The sequence below is a fragment of the Drosophila kikkawai genome, chromosome 3R (assembly GCF_030179895.1).
Source record: "Drosophila kikkawai strain 14028-0561.14 chromosome 3R, DkikHiC1v2, whole genome shotgun sequence".
In the NCBI taxonomy this organism is placed as follows: domain Eukaryota; kingdom Metazoa; phylum Arthropoda; class Insecta; order Diptera; family Drosophilidae; genus Drosophila; species Drosophila kikkawai.
Window position 1 is genome coordinate 34,042,922 of NC_091731.1, and position 13,481 is coordinate 34,056,402.

At 41.7% G+C, this 13,481-nt stretch overlaps 5 protein-coding genes across 5 annotated transcripts; 1 reads left to right on the forward strand and 4 right to left on the reverse strand.

Moving 5' to 3' along the window:
* Positions 1-38: 38 nt before the first annotated feature.
* Positions 39-712, reverse strand: LOC108085887 (piercer of microtubule wall 1 protein). The gene is made up of 2 exons (XM_017182650.3): positions 464-712; positions 39-396 (listed from the first exon to the last, which is right to left on the reverse strand). Exons 1-2 carry the CDS (start codon positions 600-602, stop codon positions 191-193), a joined length of 345 nt encoding a protein of 114 aa, XP_017038139.1. The 5' UTR covers positions 603-712; the 3' UTR covers positions 39-190.
* Positions 713-763: 51 nt separating this feature from the next.
* LOC108085886 (multiple coagulation factor deficiency protein 2 homolog) lies at positions 764-1,916 on the forward strand. Its single transcript, XM_017182649.3, has 4 exons — positions 764-1,032; positions 1,184-1,271; positions 1,327-1,468; positions 1,622-1,916. Exons 1-4 carry the CDS (start codon positions 875-877, stop codon positions 1,747-1,749), a joined length of 516 nt encoding a protein of 171 aa, XP_017038138.1. The 5' UTR covers positions 764-874; the 3' UTR covers positions 1,750-1,916.
* Positions 1,917-1,932: 16 nt separating this feature from the next.
* Positions 1,933-2,940, reverse strand: LOC108085884 (uncharacterized). Its single transcript, XM_017182647.3, has 3 exons — positions 2,604-2,940; positions 2,175-2,485; positions 1,933-2,108 (listed from the first exon to the last, which is right to left on the reverse strand). Exons 1-3 carry the CDS (start codon positions 2,895-2,897, stop codon positions 1,988-1,990), a joined length of 726 nt encoding a protein of 241 aa, XP_017038136.1. The 5' UTR covers positions 2,898-2,940; the 3' UTR covers positions 1,933-1,987.
* A 1,149-nt stretch (positions 2,941-4,089) lies between these two features.
* On the reverse strand, positions 4,090-8,189 carry LOC138928825 (synapsin-like). The gene is made up of 3 exons (XM_070286931.1): positions 7,813-8,189; positions 7,536-7,757; positions 4,090-5,754 (listed from the first exon to the last, which is right to left on the reverse strand). The coding sequence occupies exons 1-3, from the start codon at positions 8,174-8,176 to the stop codon at positions 5,396-5,398; spliced, it is 945 nt and encodes a 314-aa protein (XP_070143032.1). The 5' UTR covers positions 8,177-8,189; the 3' UTR covers positions 4,090-5,395.
* A 395-nt stretch (positions 8,190-8,584) lies between these two features.
* LOC138928737 (synapsin-like) lies at positions 8,585-13,193 on the reverse strand. Its single transcript, XM_070286265.1, has 5 exons — positions 13,173-13,193; positions 11,112-11,329; positions 10,734-10,830; positions 9,099-9,266; positions 8,585-9,034 (listed from the first exon to the last, which is right to left on the reverse strand). Exons 1-5 carry the CDS (start codon positions 13,191-13,193, stop codon positions 8,585-8,587), a joined length of 954 nt encoding a protein of 317 aa, XP_070142366.1.
* Between the last annotated feature and the right edge of the window lie 288 nt (positions 13,194-13,481).

A 13,481-nucleotide genomic window follows, 5' to 3' on the forward strand; every position in this document is an offset into this window, starting at 1 on the left:
ATTAAAATTAAACACAACTTTTTGAATTTTTTAAGTGTTTTTAATTTTTATTCATTAATTTGTTTTTGCAGCTGCTTTTTGTGTTGGGCGAAGTTTTGGAAGAGAATATTTCACTTGTTGACCAGCAAAAAATTTGAAAATTGCATAGAAACCCATAAAATTGAGTGTAAACCATGAAGATTCCATGGGCTCAATAGAAAGTGCGATCGATGTGGGTGTTGAGGGAGAAATTGCGATACATGCCGAAGCGGGCCACTTCGTTGGAGAAAGTCTGGGGCAGCGGATAGTAGCGTTTGGGTATGGTATATGCATTGGGTGCATAGTAACCGTACTCCGAGTTGCAGGTGCGGTACATGGTATTGGAGTCCGTCTCCACGCCATAGCCCTTGAAGGCATCTAGAAAAGATAATAGAATAATTATTACAAGACCTTCTTTAGGCTAAATTCCAAAGGATTTACTCACAGGGACACTTGATATCCTCCCGCTTGTGCAGATTCTCATAGAGCTTGGCTGTCCTCACCACCGGCTTGCGTTTCTGGAACTTGGCAAACTCAATCTGAGGATTGAAGGTCTCAAACTCATCGCAATATTGTTCGCACATTTTTGGAAATTTAACAAATATTTAAACGCGTCGTGTTGTTTTTGGGGTCTACAGATCCGATACCAATTTAACTTTGGCTACTTCTTATTGAACAAACTTTTGGCACTTGCCGCCGAGGTTGCTAAGTTGTTTGAATTTTGACAACTCCAGCGCCTGCGCATTGCAAAACCGCTTTGACACTGACAGTTGGGGTCTGGCCAAAACCCACCCCGCAAAAGAAAAATACACAAATAACCAATTCAACACACAACACTTGGGTTTTGTTTTTCGGAATGTACAGGATGTGCAATTTCTCGAATCTATTGAACTTTATCATCTGCATTGCCAGCTTTAGCCAGAGCTTTGATGGCATTTTGGCGGTGAAAAGGGGTCCACATCATCCCAGGGGCGAGACCCGGAGAGTGGACCAGCATCTTACCCATGAGGAGCAGTGAGTTCGGGGGGGTCATTGAGACTTTATTAATTTGATTGTGGAAAAAAATTTTAAACTAAGTATCTTTGGAGAGCAATTAAGAGGAATTTCTTAAAACTTTATATATCTTTTGAATTTTAATAAAATAATATAAACACTTATCTTTCAGTCGCATTGATGATGACCTGAGGGACATGGGTGTTCAGGCCAGCCTGGAGGATATGAGCGAGGAGGAAAAGATATTCTACATGTTCAAGGTGAGTAAATTGCACTTTTAAAAGTAAATTCTATAGAGTCTATTTCCAACTTTAGGCCCATGACAATGATAATAACAATGCACTCGATGGCCTAGAGATGATTCAGTCTGCCATGCATCACAACTATGACTACTTCAAGAATAGCGAAAGGGATGAATACTTGCAAAATGCCACTGATGAGTTGGAACACTTTATAGGTAAACAATTTGTAACTTATCTAATCTGTAGAAAGTCAAAGAAAGATTTTAAAATAAAAATTCAGAAGCTTACCTTATTTGAATAATTTTAAAAGTCCAGTGAAACCCTTTAACTCTTTTTTATTACTAAATAAAGTTTTATTTCACCCACAGAGGCCATTGACAAATTTTTACTTATCGCCGATGACAACAACGATGGGCTGCTGCACTACCCGGAATTCGTAAAGGCCATAACCGGTGGCAAGGAGCAGCTGAATGTGGACCGTAACATCCTCCGCTAATCCTCTGACAGAATCTAAACTGGATTAGCAGTCAAAGGGCAACCAAAGTAGACACAATAATAGACATAGCTTAGTTAAAATATTTAGCAACTAATCTGATTTCCATGCTGAACCATTTGAGACTGTACACCACGAGCAGCTAACCGAGCACTAACCTGCACTTTGTTTTGTACTACAACTTAATGATTTAATATACATTTTAATTGATACATAAATAGTGTTTTGGTTTGAAGTAAGATCAGAGCATTCCATCGCACTTGTAGGTGGTATTGCAGTTGTCTCCCCGATAGCCATTGTGGGCGGATTTCTCCATCAAGACTATGAGATCTAAATATCGGGGTTTCTCTACAGGTGCCGAGCTGGAATTTAAATTATTTATTATTTATTATTATTATAATAATAAAAAATATTTTAAATTTTCTTACCCTTGAATTAGCTCAGTTAGTCCCAGCAAATGTCGTCCTGCCCTTGCATAAGCATAGGCTGCATTGGGACAGGCGCAAGATGCTGCTTGGAGGCACTCATCTTTGCCTGTTCCTTTGGCAGCTAGAAATCCTGTAATCAGATAATCATCTCCAGGGTTTAGACCCAGGGAATAGTCATAGCCTCCTCCTGCAGAACGTCCATAACCATTGCCATAACCAGTCCAGTGTCCAGCTCCCAGCATGCCAGCCGTAAAGATGAGCACTTTCAGTAAAATTATAATCAGCAGATTGGTTAGATTCAGACTGAGGACCTGTGGGAGGAAAAAGGTTATCAATATTTAAAAATTGTTTAAAAATTCCCTTATAGAATATTAAACACACTTTCGAACTGAATTTTAGGTATACAACATTCCACAACCCTTCACCTACTTGACTGTTTCCTGCAGACCGATGTAGCAGCTCCTTGGCCACTTGGATGACCACATGGCCTGCGGTGCCGCCCAGCATGCTGTGGGCATTCCTCAGCCAGGAGAAGGGTTTTTCCGTGACTACGATTTCTTCCCCATCCAGTTCCTCTTCCCCACTGATGTTGTTGCTCATAGTGTCATTATCCGAATCCAAGTCATAGGATTGCAGCTGATAACTGGCTGCCTTGGAAAGATGCAGGAAACTAAAGAAAACCAAGAAAGCAACGATGGTGTAATCCCAGCCTGGTTGTGGCATCTTGTAGATCGCGTGTGTCTGCAGCGAATGTGTCGTGTTTGAAGACTACTTTAAGCCCTGAAAAATACCCTCCTTTTATATGTCCGTAGCCCAGATGGCTAATAATTCCGCCATATAGCAGGTAGTCGAGCAGATCAGCGGCAGGTATAAGCACATTATATGGGCAGGCCTCGTTGCTCTGGAAAAGCGGATCAGAGACAGAGCTAGTGAGAGTGTTTTTCCTGGTGTCATCAGCCTAAGATTGCCGGCGTCGTCGTTTTTCCGCTAGAAGGATTTCCCACTAATGTCAATGCTAACTCGATTCCGCAGGTAAATGCACGCGAAATTGTGCGTAGAGTGGAAAACAATTTTAGTCTTTGCTTTTGTATCAATCATCAACTCATTTATTGTTACTTTGGTTTTGGTTTTGGGATTTGCTTAGCCATTGCTGTTCATTGGAGTAATTTATAGTACTTGTATGTATATATATATAGATTTGCAGTAAATTTTGTGAGTAGCAAATGGGGTTTATTTTTGGTTTCGGGTAAACGTTTTCTTCTGGAGTCTTTTGGGGTACGGGGGGAAGGTGAATCAATTACAGACAACATATAAATACATATATCTTCGCTATACTTTCACAATAATACGAGTATTTATTTTGTATATTTTGCAACAGATTAGAAGTCGTGTAAGTTATATGCTTTATGCTTGAGTATTTCGTTTGAATTTCAATTTACGTTTTCAGCACTTTCATTACATTTGGTTTCACTTGATGTACGATATAGTTATGGGGTGTGTGTGGGAGCCGTGGGGTCGAGTGCCATGATATATGTGTGTGTGTATGCTCGATTGATGCCCGTATTTATTTCCGTTTTGTTCTACATTTTTGTCGTTATAAATATATGTATATGTTTATAAAACATTTGTGAATATGTGCCAGTTCGATTAAAATGATGATGTTTACGATTACGAAAGTACGCGTAGCCAAAGAGTCACTTATAACTTACATATATATTTAATATATAAATATTTTTAGAGAGAGAGAGAGATGGTAGGATGATATAGCATGAAGGGGAAAATATCATTGTATAGTTGTAAATTTGTTTAGGTTAAAATATTTGTAGCTACAATCGAAGAGAACGTAACAAGTATTTATCTGCTTTAAAATTCTCTACCTCAGTAATTAGTTAGTTGATTAAAAGAGAAGTGGAAGTATACAACCCAATCGTAACTATATTTTCCTCAAATATATATAACATATGTAAAATTGTCTATTGCTCTAAATAATGCTCAAACATGTGCGTAACAGAAGAACATTCATTCAAACATTTGTGGCTAAATCATAGAGTAAGCTATTGTGTATACTTTGAATGTTTAATATGACTTCGTTGTCGCTTGCAACATTTATAAATATTTATTTATTTATGTATATATATATTATCTAAGTATTCGTCAATATCATTCCGTTCTCAAACCGCTTCCTGTACCGACTAAGCCGCGTTTATAGATCGCCATATTCGAATATGTTTGGTTCGTTATTCAGCCTAGGTTAACATTGCTTGTCGTGGTTGGTACTCTGCCATGTCTCTCATATACTCGTCTCCCGCATCTTCTTTATCGTTTTGAATGCTTGTAAACATTAACTGCTAATACATCATAATAATAATCATAATATTTGTGTTAATAAACATTTAATTTGTGTGTGAGTAGCTTTGTAGTCGTGTGTTTCCGTGTGTGTCTGGTATGTAACATTTGCTCATAGTAATTCCCGAATACATATATAGTTCGTTAACCGATTTATCCATTATAATTATGTTCGCATATAGATTAGTATTAAACATTCGCCCGTTTGTTATACTCTGCGCATATTGTCTTTAATTTTATATAGTATTAGGATTTTTTATACGTGTCTCATGTTGGTTTTTATATATAACAAATTCATTAATATTTGGATTTATTTAAAAGTTCTCCCATGTCAACATGTAATATACGCTTGCGAATATTTTGTCTCAATTTAATATGTTGGTATATAATTCAATATTCTTCTCAATAATATATGTGTATGTATACTTTCTTATTTTTGGAAAATCTTTCAAAATGCCTTCAAGTATGTGTAATTAAATAGGTTCCTCCTTCTGCCAGATTCCCATCTTCTATATATCATGCTGCAAAACCAGTCAAGTCATCGGTTAAGTCATTATCTAATGGGCCTTGCATTATTGTGTTGCTTTGGTGGTTATATTTATAGATTAGTAGTGTTCTACAGTGTCTACATAGCATTATCTGCTGATGAGGGTGAGTATCCTTATGGCTTAGATGAGGGAATAGGGATAGTCGATGGTCAAAAGAATAGTAACTAAATGAATGAGCGAGTGTGTGGATGCTTAGTGTTCATCATTCCCATGAAACCAGGAAACTTCAGAGGCAGAAAATAGATAGTTTTCCGTAGTTTGCTTGTGGTGTATAGTGTGTGTGTTATGTTTTGTGAGTGACTGGTGATACCTCCTCTACTCTTCCCTTCACTTCAAGTCCAATTCATCATCATCCTCCCTATTGGCACTCCAGCGCTTGGTATGCGATCCAATGCTGCTCACACTGCCGGAATCGCTAAAGTCGCTGAATGCTGCATTCTGAATGCCATCGTAGATCTTATATCCTCCGGCTCCGGATCCATTGCCGGAACCCACTCCGCTGGAGCTCATGCTCATGCTCTTGGCTGCCCCAAAGCGATCGGTCTTGTAGTTGGAGGGCGGCCCTCCAAAGATCATGTCGGCATCTGAGATGGATCCCGCTGCCCGGGTGTATTTACCATTGCCATAAGAGGCTGGCGTGGTCTTGCTATCCCCAAAAATCAGGTCCAGATCCGACTGCTTGGAGGCTGCAAGAATCGGGTTAAGAAATTAGTTAGGGAACGAATGAGTTTAGGGGGACAAGGGTGCACATCAATTTGGCGTGGGTGCAGTTTCTTTGGCACTTATCATTAGCACTACGTGAGCCAATAATGGAGCTTTACTTTTAGGTATGCAGGAGACGATCAAAGGGGGTAAGTACTATTATTAATAAATAATTAAAGTAGCCTCTTCGATCGTCTCCTTGTATTTTGATTCTTGACTTTGGTGATGGAGGATGAGCAAAATAAGCGTTACCAAAAACCAAGCTTTATCAATGTGTTTAGTGAATGAAAATGCCAACTGATTTGCAAGGTTTAACCCTCTTTTCCGGACTGATTGATAACTTTTTTTTTTTAGCGGGGAAAGGCTCATCTTTTTTGATAACTCTACATTTACTGCTATACACACACGCACACACAGACGCACTAAAACTGAAAAATGGTTGCACTAGTATTACTAAGGAAATTTTGATTTTTTTTTTATACTAAAAGCTTGGATTACTCTTGTGGTGTTATATTTTCTGGATTTTCTGGTTGTTTGTTGTTGTTTCTCTTGTTTCACTGGTTGCGTGCCCAAAAAGCCAGAACTGAACTCAGGTTTGCGGTGCACTCTAGCGAGTGTGTACTGTACTGTACTGTACTTCTGTTTGTATATATATTAGACTTCTGCATGAGTGTACTCATTTGTAGCATAACAGATCTGTACAGTAGTGTAGAGTTCTTAAAAATACTGCACCCAATCCTTTCTGTACAGTATGCTCTATAGGCCAGAAGTAGATAGCACAACACTTTTAGTGTGCCCACTTTACGTGAGTGCAGTATATGGTTGTACCCTTCGGGAGTGAGTACTATATTTGCTGTACAGCTTGTTAGTTGTACAACTTGTTAGTTGTATGTGTACAACTGTGCAGATGAGTTCAGTATTCTTCAATAAGTGCATAAAAATGGTACATAAAATAATGTTTCTCCATTCTAATATTAAAAATTTAAATATAAATTCTTTAATAAAATAAAATTCTTTATAAGAAATGCATAGTACACACGAGAACTCTATATGTGTGCATGTACCAGTCATGAAGTTTCACTCACTGTACAATAAGTCAACTGCACACCAAAACACTGTACAGTGCCTTGACTACTACACACCATTTTTGCTGTACTCATAAACAGCTGTACAACTATGGAATGAGTGAGAAAACTGTCTGTCAAAACAGAAAATACTACCCTACTCACTCACACCCAAGTATACTGTGCAGTAAAAAGTGTGTTCCCGTTTCTAGAATAAGTGATTCATTTGTCATTTTGGATGCATTCATGCAGAAGTCTAATATATATATAGTATTTATTTCGAGTGTGTGTCTGTGTGTGTGCAGGCAAGCGTTTTAGCATCGCTGGAGGAGACTTACAAACACTTGAGCGGCTCGCATGTCGTATACGTAATATTTGGCTTACTCACTGAGCTTGGAGAAAACCCGAGCTAGGAAAATCAAAAGCAGTTAGGCTAAATCATGAACACATGTATAACTCCTAATTGGTTCTCGTTACTTTTTTTTGTTTGGCTAACACTTTGACACGGCTGCCTACTTGGCTAGCTAGGGATTAATCGATTACACTTAGTTGGTCTCTAAATATTCATATATGGGGGTGTAGCTGATTAATAATGAGATTAAATGGCATGATATTATATATATATATGGTATAGATATATATCCTCTAGGTCTTTCGCAGCGTCAGGCTGACCAGCAGTACGCCCACGGCTAGATAATTACCATTGCTCTCGGATCGCGAGTACGAGGGCCGGGTGTACGAGGGCAAATCGCTGGGATTGTTCAGGCCGCCATCCTGCGAGGCAATCGAGTTGGAGTCGTAGCCGGAGGTGTCTCCGGGCAAACCGGTGGTGGTCACCGCAGCCGGTGCACTGTACACGCTGGCCGAGCGCATGCCAATGGCCGATCTCCAGTCATTGGTGGTGACCGAGGTGGTAATGGTACCTTAAGAATCCAATTATTTAATTACAAAATTTTTAATTTCAAGGATATTTCTTACCTGTTACAGGAGCTATGGTTCCTGCTCCTGCACTATTGCTAATATTGGTAATGGCCGTAATGCCACTGGCCTCTCCAGCCTCCGTGGCCGTGGCTCCTGTGTTCGTGGTGTTTGTGTCCATGCGCGTGATGGTCTCCACCGAAGTGCTGCTGCCATAGTTGCCATAGCTGGTCTTGTCCTTACTCAAAGAACTGCTGAAGCTGTTCCTATAGCCACTGGAGCTGTTGGCATTGCTCACATGGCTCACATGACTGGGTGGCGGCGGTGGTGGACCCGCCGGCGGTGGTGGACCCGCCGGCGGTGGCGGGGACTTGATGGGATTGCCATTCCGATTGATGCGCGATGAGATGGAGGAGGACGACATCGAGGATGAGGAGGATGCTGTATTGATGCTGGCTCCACTAGCCGACTTGTGCGGCTCCTTGTCAAAGGGATTGACCCGTTCTTGGGGCTCAAAGTTGGTCACCGGCTGATAACCGGCTCCAGCTCCGGCGCTATCTGTATTCGTATCCGTAGTTTTTGTACCGCTATCCGAAACGCTGCTGCTGTTAATGGCCGGCGGAGCAGCTGGTGGCTCCTGAGTGGGCTGGGTGGAGATCACTGCCCCACCGCTGCTGCCGCCACCGCTGGCGAACGAGAACTGCTTGCCCAGGAAGGAGCCACTGAAGCCGCCGCCACTGCTTCCCGGTCCGGCGCTGCTGGGCACACTGCCCGGCCCGCTGCCGCTGCTCGTCTCGCTGGCCGTTCTGCCGCGCTTCTTGTTAGCGATTTCCTACATGTCCCCGAATATCCCCGCAAAGGTCTTCCTCAGGTTCTTCATGGTATCCTCGGCGTCCTCCACAACCGAGCTCTGGGTCTGTGCCGGCGCTGGCCGCTGTCCTGGCGCCCGGGACACCGAGGAGATGCTCGAGGCCTGCGAAGTCTGCGAATCGCGACGCACTCCACCCACTGTGCTGGGTCCTGTTCCTGTCGAGGAAGAGGGCTCCTCCGGCAGCTCTGAGATGCTGCTGCGGCTGCTCAACCGCCCAATCGAACCCACGGCCGGTGAGGTGCGCTCCGGAATTGGTGGAGGTCCACCCATGGGCGCCGGTCGTGGGCCAGCCGGTAGCGGCGGAGTGGGTGCCATGCCCTCGTCCGTGGGACTCTCGGCCCGCGAGGAGACCGAAGAGCGGGAGGGCAGCTTGCCGGGTCCGGTCTGGGCCATGCTGGGGCGGCAGACGTTCTGAAAAAGTTAATGAGTCATATAAGAATATATCTAATGAATTTCCCTAGAGATTTCCACCCACCTGCATGCGACCTGAAACCAGATCTGCAATCTGCCTACGATCCTCCTCCTGAGTGTCTCCGATCAGGGCAAAAGTGCTGTCGCAGGCACTGATGATGTACTCGCGTCCATCCTTGGCCACCACAACGGAGAGACCACACACCTCCATGCCGCCAAAGAGCTCGGATATCTGAAATGGAAACCAGCGAGCATTATTATCCGATTAGAGCTCCAACTGAGTCATGACCCCAAAATGTGTTTTCGATTGCAGTTTGCAGTTTGCATTTTGCAATTGCAGGCGCAGTCACTCAGTCGCTCAGACGGGAACCAACGGGCTCAAACATTTCTGTGTGGGCTTCGCCTGTACAGCCGCTGCTGCCGGTTTTAATTACACAGTTTGTTTTGATTAAAGCTAATGCTAACGCTAATGTCGATGCTGATTCCGATTCCGACTTGCCCAGAAAAGCGCTGACGTCGACGCGCAACGTTGACGAAACACCCACTTATCAGGGCACTCAAAAAAAAATGTGTTTGTCAGATATTAAAAGGAAAATGTAGTAAGTATTTTAAATAGACATTACAACTTTTGATTTAGGTTTTCTACATTTTAAAAATATGTTTTTCCTTTGATAAATTATTTAAATAATATTTAAATGAAAAGTAAATTATAACACAAACATGGTATATGCGGAGGAACTTTGAAATGTAAATAATATTAATCATAGATTTTTTTTTTCAATTTATTTACACCATAATAAATTCTTAAACTTTCCAATGGCTCCCCTTTATGAATGAATCTGAGTTTTAAATTTATTTTCCGAAAGCTTCAACAAACATTAATTGTAACAAATTGCAGTGTCATTCTTTCAGCGAAAAATCAAATCGTTTTTCTCGGCATGTAACTCAAGCCTCCCGTCGTCAGTCTCTCTTATCTAACGAATGAATGAGAAATATTTCAGCGGCAGCAAAGTGCAATTAATTAATGCACATTGTAGTGTCGCTTATGCCACCATGTGACTCAGAGTAACCACTCAAAGGAAGTTGAACTGATGGCAGTTATGAGGCCTTGATAAAATGCCAAAACTGATGGGGTTACCGTGTTTCCGAATGCTTTGCACTTCATTTGGAAATGGCAATTATGAGGCGCCCATTGCCAGGAATTGTTTTGTGGGCGAGAGAGAGAGGAAATCCCGTTACCTCATCGCTCAAATCCGATTTGCATATTCATGAGAGCTTTAATTAAAGCTGTGCCGCCGCCGCCGCCACTCGAGGGCACTGACTGAGGACTGACGTCAGTCGGCTATGATTTCTGGTCTACGGCTTATGGTTCTCCTCCGCGTCTCCTTATGCTATGGAAGGCCCCTCGGGGATAATCGCAGCCAGGCCGAAATCAAAATTGTGCACCCAAAATGCCGCAAATAATTTAAAGGCGATTTTCCTTAGCCATATTGATTGGCCAAATTTGATAAATGCGACGGGCGAGAGAGGTTGTTGGGCTTGGGAATGGTTTTCCCCTGACTTGGCTTAGAATGTTGAAGGTAGTAACGGTATTGTGAGTGGGTCTTGGAATTGTGTCAGCCTTAAAGTTAAATTTAAATATAAATATACTTTTCCCTGTTTTTTGTTTTTAAGTATCTCTGAGTGTTTATTTACTTACCTCATCCACCCAGCTTTTGTACTTCTCGGTTAAGGTGATTTGCTCTAGCATGGCTGAGCCTTGATTGGTCTTCCAATTCCCAGTGATGGATTTGCGCCTATTCAGGATTAAAAAGCGAAAGCATAATGAGTACCATAAATTAAATGTAGATAATAAGATGAAGGAAGAGACAGAGGGAGATCTTTGAACCCTTCGCCACATTTTGGCCGGCAAACAATGAACTCTTGGGATAATTGCCAATTGCCAGGCGGCCGCTTTTGTCTGCTGACAGTTTCATTCGAAATGGAAATCAAACTCAAGGTCGGACCACTCTCGACTTTATCCCCACCAATTCCCATCCGCATTGCTGTCTGCGGTTGGCTGTCTGCGGTCACTTACATAAATGCCTTGTAGTTGTTGCCAATCTTCTGGATGTGCACACTGAACTTGGCATCGATGTAGGGCTCGATGGTGCAATAACAATGCGAATCGTTGCCGGCACCGCTCACCAGTCCGGCAGCATCTTGCAGGGCGCTCTGGTTCTCCAGCCGGGCGGTGGCCACTCCGCCGTGGCAATGTCCAGCCTTCAGCACGCTGGGGAACTTTGTGAACTGGAACTGCAAAAAGCACGGAGAAAAAATTATATTTCATATATATTTTTAAGGAAAGAAAGGAAGCAAATAAATTTTAAGAGCCTAGAAGCTCAGCTCAAATTATTTTCCAGTACTTGGTTACATGAATTAAACCCTGATTTATATTATCCAACTTGGAAAATATATTTCAAATATTTTTAATTCATTTATCCAACCTTTTTTCTGCGTGATAAATGCAAGAGACGGAGGCAATCTCAATCAGCATCTCGCTGTCTGATTTGCATTCTATAAATTACAATACATCGATGATGGCACTCAAGCTCTTTAGGTTTTTAAATTTATTTTTTTTGCAATTTTATTTGCTGCGGAAATCAGGGGTACTGATTATTACGAATCCATTGGATAAGTGCCAAAACCACTTTGTGTTTCCTCTGTGTTTTGTTTTTGGTCGACTTCCAATCACGAATCTGGCCATGGAAATTTCTCTTTGATTTTCCTGACCATTTCCCAGAATTCCAACGTTAGTCAGCCTGTGTACTATATTTATTCAAAATTCATTCCACTTTATTAATGGTGTATGCAAAATTGCTATTAAATATGTAAAGCTGCCAGGCCCTGTTCACATTTTATTGATGTAACAACCGTCTGGCTCATGGCTTATTATAGTATTTAAACATGTAAATCGACAAATGATTACCCGTGTTAATCATCTCTCCCAGAGCCCTCATATTTAAACAGCTGATAAATCACAAGCACAAACACATGGGTCTTATGTCGTTTATTCAATCAAAATAAAAACAAGAATTCAGAAAGCAACAGAGGAAAACCATAACAAACCATGACGCAGCCCGAAGAATTGTCGCAATTGCCGACGAGAGACAAGAGATCGTGATGACAGAATAACACACAGTCGAGTGAGAGAGAATTTCTCAATGAAATATCAACGATGGATGTGGGTTCAGACTTACTATACTATATAATATATATGTATGTATGAGCGGTGAGACGTCACACCCCCGCATAGCGGGCATTCTTGGAAGCTGCTACGTATTCCGCTTGAGTGGCCGCCGTCTAGGGGCCTGATCGGTCTCCTCCTGGTATTATATCAGCCAACTTAAAATATGCACTGTGACGCATCCGTAACGCCCTGCAGCGGGTGGCTGCAAAAAAGGGGGCAGGGGTTATGGACTGAGTTGTGCTCCGGTTGAGTGAGCGATATACGAGTGCAAAGAGGAAGGGCACTGAGAGAATGTGCAAGTTAAGTGAGCTTTAAATAAAGTAGTTCTTTACAATTGTAGGTTTTTAAATTAGTTTATGTGCAATTAATGTTTATACTTTGTTGTAAATTTTTTAGATAATTTTTTGAGGTGGATGAGACAATTATATGTCTTAAGAAAAGGTGCCTAGTCCTAACTCTTGGGTGCCTAAAGCATTCTGCTTGTTCTCAGACTCGACCCATAGGTGTTAAGAAGCTAAAAACTAAGGAAAAAGATACCTTCTCCATATTTTCTATTCTCTAAAAACATTACAACAAAAATTTTTAATTTAATCATTGGTTAAATAAACCTTAAATGAAAGAATTACATTTTTTTCTGAATTTTTTAACTATTTTTAAAGGTATCTTTACTTCTTCCTCTCTTCTCTCAATCTCAATTTTATTTTCCCAAACGTTTTTTATTTATATTAAATATTCCTACATTTTCTCCCTGTGCACATCTCCGTTTCGCTGGCGTTAGCCGGCAGCATGGATAGTATGCAGATTATGGCAACGTGCTGTAGGTGGAGCATGGAGTATGAAGCATGACATGACCAGTGCGGGAGCCGGGAGCAGCACGTGTGTGCGCCACATGGTCGTGGGCTATCTCACAGGGGAATAGGAAGTGGTCATAGGAAGTCGACTGCGCAGAGGCAACATAAGCTAAATTATTAGTTGATTTGCGGCCTGACAGATGCGCTATTTTCTGTGGTTTCGTGCGGCGATCTCTCTTTAGCATTTAGTTGTGGCGCCATGTATCTACGAGATACTCTCGTACTTTTATGCTCTCGGCATAAACCAGACCCGTGCACGCAATTAATAAAGCTGCCAAGGTAAAATAATGCACAGAAAAATGCAATCGCCCAGCGTTTCACTCACTTTCCACTCATTTGTGGGGGAATTTATGGGGGTTTTGATCGG